This window comes from Pongo abelii, chromosome 3 (assembly GCF_028885655.2).
Source record: "Pongo abelii isolate AG06213 chromosome 3, NHGRI_mPonAbe1-v2.0_pri, whole genome shotgun sequence".
In the NCBI taxonomy this organism is placed as follows: Eukaryota; Metazoa; Chordata; class Mammalia; order Primates; family Hominidae; genus Pongo; species Pongo abelii.
The window spans coordinates 38,543,530-38,556,484 of record NC_071988.2 but is presented as its reverse complement, the minus strand read 5'-3'; the positions used below and the strand labels follow the sequence as shown (position 1 = coordinate 38,556,484).

Here is a 12,955-nt window from a genome sequence, read left to right as displayed (position 1 = left end):
GCCAAAAGAACAAAGCTGGAGGCATCACACTACCTGACTTCAAACTATACTATAAGGCTACAGTAACCAAAACAGCATGGTACTGGTACCAAAACAGAGATATAGATCAATGGAACAGAACAGAGCCCTCAGAAATAACGCCACATATCTACAACTATCTGATCTTTGACAAACCTGACAAAAACAAGCAATGGGGAAAGGATTCCCTATTTAATAAATGGTGCTGGGAAAACTGGCTAGCCATATGTAGAAAGCTGAAACTGGATCCCTTCCTTACACCTTATACAAAAATCAACTCAGGATGGATTAAAGACTTAAACGTTAGATCTAAAACCATAAAAACCCTAGAAGAAAACCTAGGCATTACCATTCAGGACATAGGCATGGGCAAGGACTTCATGTCTAAAACACCAAAAGCAATGGCAACAAAAGCCAAAACTGACAAATGGGATCTAATGAAACTAAAGAGCTTCTGCACAGCAAAAGAAATTACCATCAGAGTGAACAGGCAACCCACAAAATGGGAGAAAATTTCGCAACCTACTCATCTGACAAAGGGCTAATATCCAGAATCTACAATGAACTCGAACAAATTTACAAGAAAAAAACAAACAACCCCATCAAAAAGTGGGCAAAGGACATGAACAGACACTTCTCAAAAGAAGACATTTATGCAGCCAAAAAACACATGAAAAAATGCTCACCATCACTGGCCATCAGAGAAATGCAAATCAAAACCACAATGAGATACCATCTCACACCAGTTAGAATGGCGATCATTAAAAAGTCAGGAAACAACAGGTGCTGGAGAGGATGTGGAGAAACAGGAACACTTTTACACTGTTGGTGGGACTGTAAACTAGTTCAATCATTGTGGAAGTCAGTGTGGCGATTCCTCAGGGATCTAGAACTAGAAATACCATTTGACCCAGCCATCCCGTTACTGGGTATATACCCAAAGGACTATAAATCATGCTGCTATAAAGACACATGCACATGTGTGTTTATTGCGGCATTATTCACAATAGCAAAGACTTGGAACCAACCCAAATGTCCAACAATGATAGACTGGATTAAGAAAATGTGGCACATATACACCATGGAATACTATGCAGCCATAAAAAATGATGAGTTCATGTCCTTTGTAGGGACATGGATGAAATTGGAAATCATCATTCTCAGTAAACTATCGCAAGAACAAAAAACCAAACACCGCATATTCTCACTCATAGGTGGGAATTGAACAATGAGAACACATGGACACAGGAAGCGGAACATCACACTCTGGGGACTGTTGTGGGGTGGGGGGAGGGGGGAGGGATAGCACTGGGAGATATACCTAATGCTAGATGACAAGTTAGTGGGTGCAGCGCACCAGCATGGCACATGTATACATATGTAACTAACCTGCACATTGTGCACATGTACCCTAAAACCTAAAGTATAATAATAATAAATAAATAAATAAATAAATAAATAAATAAATAAAAATAAAATAAAATTTTCTCATTTCCCATTTCACAATTTTCTTTTTATTATGTTCTTCCTTTTGCTTTATGTTTATCTTGCTCCTTTTTTCAGTGTCTTGAGGTAGAAACTTAGATTACTGATTTGAGGCCCTTTTCCCCCCAATGTAAACATTTAGTGCTATAAATTTTCTTCTATGCTGCTTTAGCTGCCTCCCATGTATTTTGATATATTTTCATTTTCATTCAGTTCTATGTATTTTTTAATTGCTTTGGGGCTCTAGGACCCATGAATTATTTAGAAATATGTTGTTTAATTTCCAAGTGTTTGGAGGTTTTCCTGCTGTTACTGACTTCTAGTTTGATTCCATTATGGTCAGAGAACATATTTTATATGACTCAATTTAAATTTGCTGAGGTTTGTTTCATGAGCCAGGGTAGTCTATTGTTGTGAATGTTCCATAGGCACTTGAAAAAAATGTGAATTTTGTTGCTGCTGAGTGCAGTGTTCTATTAGGTTTAGTTGGTTTATAGTGCTGATCTAGTCTTTTATATCCTTGTTGACCTTCTGCCTAGTTGGTTCTATACATTACAGTTGTCCCTCAGTATCCCAAGAGGATTGGGTTCCAGGATCCCTCTGTGGATACCAAAATCCACAGATGCTCAAGTCCATTATATAAATGATGTTGTATTTGCATATAACCTATGCACATCCTCCCATGTACTTTGAGTCATCTTTAGATCACGTATAATACCTAATACAAGGTTAAATGCTATGCCAAGTTCAAACATATCAATGTAAATGATGGCTAGAGTAGCTATTTTCTGGTTAGCATTTGTATGGTCTTTTTCCATCCTTTTACGTGGTTATATCATTATATTTGAAGTGAATTTCTTACAATGACCCTTTTAATAGGGTCATTAAAAATACATTCTAGGCCGGGCATGGTGGCTCACCTGAGGTCAGTTCGAAACCAGCCTGCCAACGTGGTACAACCCCGTCTCTACTAAAAATACAAAAATTAGTCAGGCATGGTGGTGCACACCTGTAATCCCAGCTACTTAGGAGGCTGAGGTAGGAGAATCACTTGAACTTGGCAGGCGGAGGTTGCAGTGAGCCAAGATCATGCCACTGCACTCCAGCCTGGGCAACAGAGTGAGACTCTATCTCAAAAAAAAAAAAAAAATTCCACTCTAATAGTCTATGTCTAATACGTTTTTCACTTACATTTAATGTGTTGACATGTTTGAATTGAAGTCTACTGCTTTATTATTTGCTTTCTATTTGTTCCCTCTGTCTTTTATTTGTTTTTATTCCTGTTTCTTTCCTTTGTTTAGATTTGAACATTTTTTAGTATTCCATTTTAATTTATCTATTGTGCTTTTGTATATTTCTTTGAATAGTTTTCTTAGAGGTTGCTCTAGATTATAATATACATATTTAAGTTTTCATAGTCTACTTAGAATCAATATTTTGCCATTTCAAGTGGAATGTAGAAGTCTTATCGCATACAAAAGCTTTTAGCCTCTCTCCCCTTTATAGTATAGTTGTCTTATATATTGCATTTTCATGCATTAAACACCCTACTGAGCAATATTATAATTTTTGTTTTAAACCATCACATATATGTTAAAGATCTCAAAAGAAAAATGTCTATTATATTTACCCGGATATTTACCATTTCTGTTGCTCTTCCTTCATTCTTAATGTCCCAAATTTCCTTCTGTTCTCAGTTCTCTTCTATCTGAAGAACTTCCTTCAGCAGTTCTTTTAGAGAGCAAGATAGTCTCTTCATTTTCCTTCATCTAAAAGTGCTTTTATTTCACTTTCATTTACTGACATACATTGTCACTGGATAAAGAATTTCAGTTGACAATGCTTTTATTTTAGCACTTTAAGAATATTGTGGCATTTCCTTCTAGCCTCAATGCTTTATGGTGAGAAAATCCACTGTCATTCAAAATGTTGCTCTCCGGCTGCTTTCAAGATTTTTTCTTTGTCTTTATTTTTCAACAGTTTGATCATGATGTGAATAGCCCTAGATTTCTTCTGGTTTATCCTTTTGGGGACTTGCTGAGCTTCTACAATATGCAGGTTTATGTCTTTTGTCATAAAGTTTCAGCCATTATTTTTGGGATTCCGAAGACACAAATACTAGACCTTTTGTTACTGTCTAATAGGTCTCTGGGACAAATAATTTTGTTTCATTTTTTTCTTCCATGTTCAGATTGGATATTTTCTAATGATCTCTCTTCAAGTTCACTGACTATTTTCTCCATTTGCTATTAAGTCTATCAAATTTATTGCATTTTATAGTTCTAAAATTTCCATTTGGTTCTTCTTTACTGGTTCTATTTCTTTTCTGAGACTTTCTAGCTTTCCATTTGTTTCAAGAGCATTAGCCCTTACCTCTTGGAGCATTTCTATATTTGCTATCTGCATCATCTTGGCATTGGTGTTTTTTTATTGTTATTTCCCGAGCAAGTTAAAATTTTCCTAATTCTTCATATGTCAAGTAATTTGGGGTTATAGTCTGGACATGGTGAAATTATGAGATTGTGTCTAATCTAAATCTCATGGAGAAGGTTAATATTTTTGTTTCAGCAGGCCATCAACCTGGCTGGGTTCAGGCCACAAGTTTCAAGGAGCCTTCTGTGGCTTATGGTTTCAATGTCAGTTCTATTTTCAACGCCTTTGCAGTGGTATTCAGATATGTCCCTCTATGGCCCACTCAGTGGCTAGTATAAGACCTCGGCTATGATCGATGTCTTAGTTCAGTTCACAGGGTATTTGGTATATGTTTAGGATAAGTCTATACATATGCACTTAAGGATGAACCCAGGAGTTCATAAATATCTTTACAGGGTTGCTTTCCTGAGTTCCTTCCTCTCTGTGATCAATCTAGTACTTTCTAGTCCCTAGGGCTCCTAATTTTGGTCCTCTATTAATGCTTGATCTCTAGTTACTCTGTTCTACCACATAATTCCCACACTGTATGAGCACTTGTGACCAAGGGAAGACAGAGAGAAAAATAGGCAATAGTGGTTTGCCCTATCTTCTTGAAGCCACAGCCTCTAATTGGAGAGAAGATTATCCTCCATCAGAGTTTTAGGTGCCTGTGGGTCCTTGGTGCCACTGTTCTTGCTGCCACTGCCATGGGGAGACTGCTTGGTGGCTGGAGCATTAGAGAACAAAGAATAAAAAAAGAAAAAGAAAACCAGGGGATTTCCCCAACTGCCTTTGAGCATTATAAGTTCTCTTTCCTGCAACTTAAGCCAGAACCAGAGAGCTTCCTTAAAGTCCTCTCTGTGCTTTGGTGCCTACTTCTAGGTTTCAGACTTCCTCGAGTCCTGGCTGTGAGACAGCAGAGGACAAATGGGAGACTCACCACTGGTTAGTTGGCACTTCAAATTCTGTCTTCTTTTCCATAATCTACCTGCTACTATTTACTTTTCAGAGTCCTTAAATATCTGCTCCATGCATTCTGTTCACGTTTTATAGCTGTACTCAGTGGGAGACATGAGGTGGAGTGTGCTTGCTCCATGTTACCCAGAACTACCTATTTTATTTTTAAGATTGATTTTCAACTATACTTTGTTTTATATTTTTGCCCTGAATATTAAAATCAGGAGTAAAGTAGTCTTAGACATTTTAAATTGTAAACATGATTGCCAGATTCATATTAGCTAACAAAGTTTGGCTGATTCACTGAAGTATTTACTATATAAACTTTCCTAAAAATATGTGAAAATAACTTACCAGTTATCTCCACATGTAGCAACTTTGTTAAGAGTCTGTGATACTGCAATGCTGGTTAGATTATCTTTATGGTTACGAGCCTGAAATATCTCTTGACCAAGCTCTCCAGTATGAGTAGAAATGACCACAAAATGTCCACATGAAAAACCAATCATGATGCGGCCATCACCATACCTATAGCAACAAAGGCAACAATATGGTAAACAAGGAGATTAGCTATCAGTAGCAACATGGTAAATTAGCAAGTACCTTAAAATTAAGGAATCATAGACTACAATTTATCAAGGGCCTACTTTGTGTCAGATAATTTACTAGGTAGTTCTGCATACTAAATCACAGACCATGAATCAGAAAATGTTACGTATAGAATTGAATGTTACAAACAAAAATTGAATACAATTAGTAAGGAAAAATCTACAGATGTCCTTCTGTAATGAGCTTTTTGTACATACCAGTTATAGCAGACATACCAATTATAGCAGACAATGTTGCCAAAGTCCTGCTGAAATTCAAGATCAGCTGGGTTATCTGGTTCATTCAGATTAAAAAGAAACAAAGTTTTCTTCCCAAGCACCACACTTATCTGCCAGAAAAGATTAGGAGATTGTGAAATGAGTTACTTAGTACTTCATGAAAAGACCATTAAGCAAATCCAACAGCTGAACCTAATTTGTGAAAATAATAAGCCCAATTTAGATGTGCTAAATGCTGTAACTGGTACAATAATATGACTAAAAAATGTATTTACTAATATATAAACTGGTAAGGGTCTTTGGTTTTACACATCTTCAATATACCCTTTGAAATATACTACAATTCCTTTGTGGAGTGTCCATTTAAATTTTCTATACCTTTCATTAGAGTACTGCACAATACAGGATTGTAAGTCTGACAGCTCCACTGCAAATGAATTCATATTTAGATTATAAAGACTCTTCCACTCTAAGAGGCTGTTCTGCTCTTGAGCCATTTGGGATTATAGGTCCACATTCCTGTGGATAATCCAGCTTGGCTTTTATATCATCATTGGTTCCATCACCTGCAGGTCAGTGTTGGCTAAACTAGTGTCTCTTTGCTACTCATGCAAGTAAATTCTTAAGTGTAATTCCCAGTGGAGGATGTAATTATGTTGGGGAGAAAAAAGAGTACATTACTTATTTGGGCTCATTATTATATATTTCCTTGATAATAAGATGTTCTTGATTGTAAGTCACTATCAATTTAATAGGTTTTTAGGAAATAAAGAACTACTACTTTATTAAATATATTCATATTGATTGTGAAAATCATCCTGATTTCAGAATGTTAAGACGTGGCAGGCAAAATGCATCTAAGTATTAACCAAAAGCTACAACTTTGGCCGGGTGCGGTGGCTCACGCCTGTAATCCCAGCACTTTGGGAGGCTGAGGGAGGCGGATCACCTGAGGCCAGGAGTTTGAGACCAGCCTGACCAACATGGAGAAACCCCATCTCTACTACAAATACAAATTAGCTGGGTGTGGTGGCACATGCCTGTAATCACAGCTACTCGGGAGGCTGAGGCAGGAGAATCGCTTGAACCTAGGAGGCGGAGGTTGCGGTGAGCTGAGATCGCACCACTGCACTCCAGCCTGGATAAAAAGAGCAAAACTCTGTCTCAAAAAAAACAACAAAAAACAAGCCTACAACTTCAAGAGGTCTGCTAACCACATCTCATAGAGTAAAAATTTTAAAAATAATATATGAATTAATACTTCTGTTCTGCAAGGTACCCCTAATGTTTTTGCTATCACAAGAATGAAAAGAGCAACACCAATTGTAACAGAAAGCTGTCCTCATTTGCTGTAATGCCAGGTAGTCAGTAGCAATTACAACAACTTTTAGGGACTAAAAGACCTAGCTCTACCTTGGCTTAAAATACAGTCAATGGACCTAATTTATTTATCACTATTTTAGTCATCCAAGAAAAGTAAATTATACATTCCACAAAATTACCCAAATGATTTGCACATGGATTTGATTAGAATTCTTACCATGCTTTCAGCAGCAGAGGTTCGGTCATCCATCTTCATCAAGGAAAACTGCATGTTGCTAGGCTCTGATCTCACTTGTGTCTAAAGGAGTAAAAACATCATCACTATGAACAAACCCAATATTTAAATTCATTCTGAATATTAATAGAATGGATAACTTGTTTTCATTCCTGACTAATGTTGGACTAAGAACCTGAAAATCCTACTGTTACAAATATCTAGAAATTCTAGATGAAACAGAAAATATATCTTATTAAATAGATAAATAAGCTTGAAAGAAGAAAAGGGAAATTTACAGGGACCATCAGCAAAGATCACACTAAAACCAGAGTGTGTGCAGAAACTGATGCTGCAGCTATCCAGAGCAGCTAGTTATGGGAGACAATAAGGAAACCCATTTGTTTTGGCCTGAGTGTTGAGTCAGACAAAACAAAGTTCATTTCAATAATTTAATTAAAGGATGGGCGCAGTGGCTCATATCTGTAATCTCAGTGCTTTGGGAGGCTGAGGTGGGAGGATTGCTTGAGCCCAGGAGTTTGAGGCTGCAGTGAGCTATGATCATGCCACTGCACTTCAGAGCAACACCCTGTCTCAAAAAAAAAAAAAAAAAAAGAAAGAAAGAAAGAAAAAGAAAAAGGAAAAAGGATTTAATTAAAGACCTCCCTTCCTATCCTCATTATAGTCTGAGGTTCAAATGTGTATGTTGGGTCGTTTGAGATCTCCCAAGATGAGAAATTAACATAAAATATGGAAGGATCCAGGCTCATACTATCCCTGCAGTTTTGGAAAAAACTAACCCAGAACCTCTACCAAGGTTTTAAAAAATTTCCACACATAAACCTTGCTAAAGATGAGCTCATAATTCAAAATTGCAAAACTCGTAAAGAAACAATGCATCAAGAGAAGGAGTTAGCAGATATAAAAGTAACAGAATTAGCAGAGAGAGAAATTATAAAATAAATATTTTAAAAATGACTAAAGCTCTAAAAGAACTCATGAGAAAAGAATTTTTTAAGTTCAGGCAGTTTTTTTTTTAAGTGCATACGTACTTTCATATTATAGGAGGTGTATCTGAAGGGTAGAACCCTAGAAATGGTATTGTTAGGTCAAAAAGTACGTACAGATGTAGTTTTGTTAGCTATTTCCAAATTTTCCTCCAGAAGGGACATACTAACTTGATCTACAGTTTCACCAACAGAATATGTTGTCATATTTTATATAATTTTGCCACCCTGATAGGTGAAAAATGGTATTTCAGTGTGGCTTTAATTTGTAGTTATTTAATTATGAGTAACTTTGAAATTTTTTTCATATGTATGAGAGCCATTTTTTATATATTTTTGTGTGAACTGTCTATTCATGTATTTCAAGTGGATTTTTAAAAGAACTACAAAGTACTTTCTAAAAATGAGTCATTAAAATAAAAAAAACTCAATGTATAGACAGATGATTAGACAAATTTGAAGCAAGAATATGTGAACTAATATGAGGAAATCATCCAAAAGGTTGCAGAGTGATAAAAAGATAAAACTATGAAGAGGAGACATTAAGAGACATAAGAAGGTCCAACAGCTATCTAACAGACGCTCCTGAAAAACAGAATAGAAAGGGCAAGAAGTAATATTCAAAGAGATAATGACTATGAATTTTCCTGAATTGACAAAGGATAACAATCTTCAGATTCAGGAAGCAAGACAAATCCTGAGCAGGATAAATAAAAATAAATCCATACAAGTAATACCATAGTGATCTTCAGAACGCCAAAGTTAAAACAATTAAGAAAAAACACCAAACAAAGCAACACTTATAATATATATTTTGCTTACTACATGACAGCTTAAGTAGTATGTCTAATTTTGGAAGCAGACTTCTTAAGGATTAGAAATGAAAAACAGTTATCTTGTACATAAATAATGGCTGAATTGTAGTGACTTCCTGGAATGCTATACGGAAAAAATATTCTAAGGCCATATTTTGATTCAGTGGAGGGAAAAAAATCCACTATCTATTGGTAATGTCTGATATGGACACAAGAGAGGGGAGTTGTAGCATTTATACCATATCTACCATTCTATTTCTAAAGGGAATTGAAAATAGAATGATTAAAACAGATACAGGAATCGACTTTCTTCTTCAGCCCTATTTTCTAAAAATTCCCAATCAAAACCTACATCTTCAGTTAGTACAGGCTTGAACAACCCAGGAACAAGCTGTAGTTTTTCCTTGCTGTTCTGCTTGTACTGAATGAGTAAATGTTTTGCACTATCTACTAAAATAAGTTTTAGCAAGGTACATAGTCATCTAGCTGGACTAAAATTGCAGCTTTCCTGGGAGCAGGTAGATTTGGCCACATGACTAGGTTCTAGTCATATGATATGAAGGGAAATAATAAATGCATCTTCCAGATCAAGTCCTTTACAAATTTCTTACACTCTATTTCTTCTCTTTGTCCTTTCCCTGGAGCTGAAATGCAGATGTGATCCTGGTACACTAGCTTCAATCATGCAGATCAGGGTACAATACTCTAGAAAATGGCAGAACAATAAGATGGAAGGACCCTGAGACTGTATAATTTAGTGAAGCAGAGGTACATAGGTGACTTTGTCTCTCTGTTACATGAGAAAGAGAGAGAGGAAACCCCCTGCCCTGACCCACACTATCATATTCTTACATCCCCTGAAGTTTTAGGTCTCTCTGTCCCAATAGTTTAGTCTGTACCCTGACTGATTCAGACAGCCTTCTATCGTTGAGAGACTCACAAGCAAACTTTCATTGATCTCCTCTATCTCCCAAATGTTGTAGGACAGGTAAGCTGTACCACAAAATGTGACAATTAATCAATAAGGCCGTGTGTGTTTTATAATATTAGTAATGTCTTCTTAACAGTGGGGCCCTATGATCAGCAGCCTCTAAGATGGCCCACAATGATCCCCACTTTCTGGTTTTATGCCTGTGTGGTCCCCATCCCTGCCCTGCTTCTTGTGAGCTATACCTTGTAGTTCACTTCTAAAGAACAAAATATGGCAAAAGTGATTCTGTGACTAGGTTATAAAGAGATGCAGCTTCAGTCTTGAATGGCTGCTCTCACTCTCTCGCCAGCTGCTGTGTTGTGAGGCACTCTATGGAGAGATCCATGTGGCAAGGAAGTGAGGAAGGCTTCCAGTGAATAGCTAGAGAGAAACTGAAGCCCTGAATCTAACAATCTGTAAGGAACTAAACCCTGTCAACACCCATGTGAGTGAGCTTGGAGGCAGATTTTCTCCCTATTGAGCCTTCACATGAAACTGCAGCCCCGTCGGACAACACGATTGCAGCCTTGTAGAGACTTTAAGGCAGAGACACGCAGATAAGCTGCATCTAAATTCCTCATCCAGAAAAGCATGAAATAGTAAGTGTTGTTTTAAGCTTCTACATTTTGAGGTTAATTTGTTATGCAGCAATAGATTGGCTAATACAGAGCCATATTTCATATTCTTTCTATAGTATATAGCACAGTGCCATGTGCCTAGCAGGTATTCAAAGAATGTGTTAGTCAATATTGCTCTAGCAATACTAAATCATAAGCAGTAGTCCAAAGTGAAATTTTCCCATTGGTCACATTATGTAGCTACCGGCGATACAAATTCCCATAAGGAGGGAGCCTCTGAAAGAGCTAATCAATCTTGAGAAATGTGAATAGTAGAAAAATTGAATCTTAAAATTAAATTCCATTAGGATTAGTTTAGAAGAAATTTATCAGTTAAAGGTATGGGCTTTAGAATCAGGCAGATTTGACTCTGAGTTCAAGATCTACCAGTTATTAACATTTGTATTATAAATATACATATATAAAATAAGAGTTATTTCACAAATACACTGTCTGACTAGAACCACAGAGCTGATAATCCATGTTAATACCAAAGGGAAATATACAAAGGAGGATATTTGGATAACATATTCATATCAAAGAAAAATGTTCTGACACATAAATAGAAAGGTTTTTGAAGTTATTGTGTATACATACACACACACACACATATATACCTCACATATAGATTTTTAAACATTGTATAGATTAGTTTGATAGACAAACTGTTTATTTGGGGGGAAAGCTTGAATATATCAGACCAAAGAGACGTTACTGTATTACCTGTCTTATTGTGTCACCTTCCTGATTACTAACTGTGATCATTTTATCTTCACCACCTAAAGCAAGCAGATTTTCTGCATTCCAACATCCACAAGTGATTCTCTTAGTATGTTTTCCTGAAAAAGAGATGATTTTTATACAGACATGTGGACTTCTCAAAGAAAAAAATCTGTGATGCCAATCTGAATATACCAAGAGATTAAACAGACAAGAATTTAGAATTTCCTCAAAGCAGTTAATGTCTAAGCAACCTTATTTAAAACAGTTTATTACCAAGGTATCAAAATAATGGCATATAAAGGCATTACTGTTTTCCAAATTTTTATCTGGATATAAGCACAGGGGCCCTAATGTAAAAAGATATTCTGCTCCTTGACAAGATTTCTTCGTTTATCATATAACCAACCTGCAAAGATAATGTCTTTTCTTCTTTTTTGAGACAGGTTCTGGCTCTGTCATCCAGGCTAGAGTACAGTGGTGTGATCTCAGCTCACTGCAACCTCTGCTTCCCAGGCTCAAGCCATCCTCCCAACTCAGGTCCCAAGTAGCTGGGACTATAGGCACATGCCACCACACCCAGCTAATTCTTTTTTTTTTTTTTTTTATTGAGACAGAGTCTCACTCTCTTGCCCAGGCTGGAGTACAGTGGCGTGATCTTGGCTCATTGCAACATTTGCCTCCCAGGTTCAAGCAATTCTTCTGCCTCAGCCTCCCAAGTAGCTGGGACTACAGGCGTGCCACCACACACAACTGATTTTTATATTTTTAGTAGAGACAAGGTTTCACCATGTTGGCCAGGCTGGTCTTGAACTCCTGACCTCAGGTGATCCACCTGCCTTGGCCTCCCGAAGTGCTGGGATTACAGGCGTGAGCCACTGCACCTGGCCATTTTTGTATTTTTTGTAGAGATGTGGTTTCACTTTGTTGCTCAAGTTGGTCTCCAACTCCTGAGCTCAAGTGATGCACCCGTCTTGGCCTCCCAGAGTGCTGGGATTACAGGCGCGAGCCACCATGCCTGGCTCCAAAGTTAATGTCTTTTTTTTTTGAGACGGAGTCTCGCTCTGTCGCCCAGGCTAGAGTGCAGTGGCACGATCTTGGCTCACTGCAAGCTCTGCCTCCCGGGTACACGCCATTCTCCTGCCTCAGCCTCCCCAGTAGCGGGGACTACAGGTGTCTGCCACCACGCCCAGCTAATTTTTTTTTTGTAGTTTTAGTAGAGACGGGGTTTCACCATGTTAGCCAGGATGGTCTCGATCTCCTGACCTTGTGATCCGCCCGCCTCGGCCTCCCAAAGTGCTGGGATTACAGGCGTGAGCCACCACGCCCGGCCGCTAATGTCTTAAGAGAAGTAAATTCCAGAGCAGTGAAGTTAACTTTACTTATATTCAGCTTCATGGTGTGGTATACCTTTGACATAAGCAGAGTTAACATTCGCAGTTTAACTGTTCATATATTACTAAAAGAGGCCAGGCACAGTAGCTCATGCCTATAATCCCAGCACTTTGGGAAGCTGAGGTGGGAGGATTGCATGAGCCCAGGAGTTCAAGACCAGCCTAGGCAATATAGTGAGACTTCATCTCTACAAAA

The 12,955-nt window shown here is 37.6% G+C and overlaps 1 protein-coding gene across 5 annotated transcripts in view; it reads right to left on the bottom strand.

The window, feature by feature from the left end:
- The window catches only part of WDR19 (WD repeat domain 19), a 111,659-nt gene that overhangs the window by 83,181 nt on the left and 15,523 nt on the right, over positions 1–12,955 (bottom strand). For 4 of the 5 annotated variants that reach the window (XR_008524139.2, XM_024246284.3, XM_063723801.1 and 1 more), the window contains 4 exons: positions 11,369–11,484; positions 7,240–7,320; positions 5,697–5,809; positions 5,227–5,400 (listed from right to left, as the gene is read on the bottom strand). Coding sequence is in view for 4 of the 5 variants with exons in the window: in XM_024246284.3 (XP_024102052.2) it covers positions 5,227–5,400; positions 5,697–5,809; positions 7,240–7,320; positions 11,369–11,484 (484 nt within the window). In the remaining variant the exon portion in view is untranslated. The remainder of the gene's footprint in view (positions 1–5,226; positions 5,401–5,696; positions 5,810–7,239; positions 7,321–11,368; positions 11,485–12,955) is intronic. The other variant, XM_063723802.1, reaches the window with a different exon arrangement.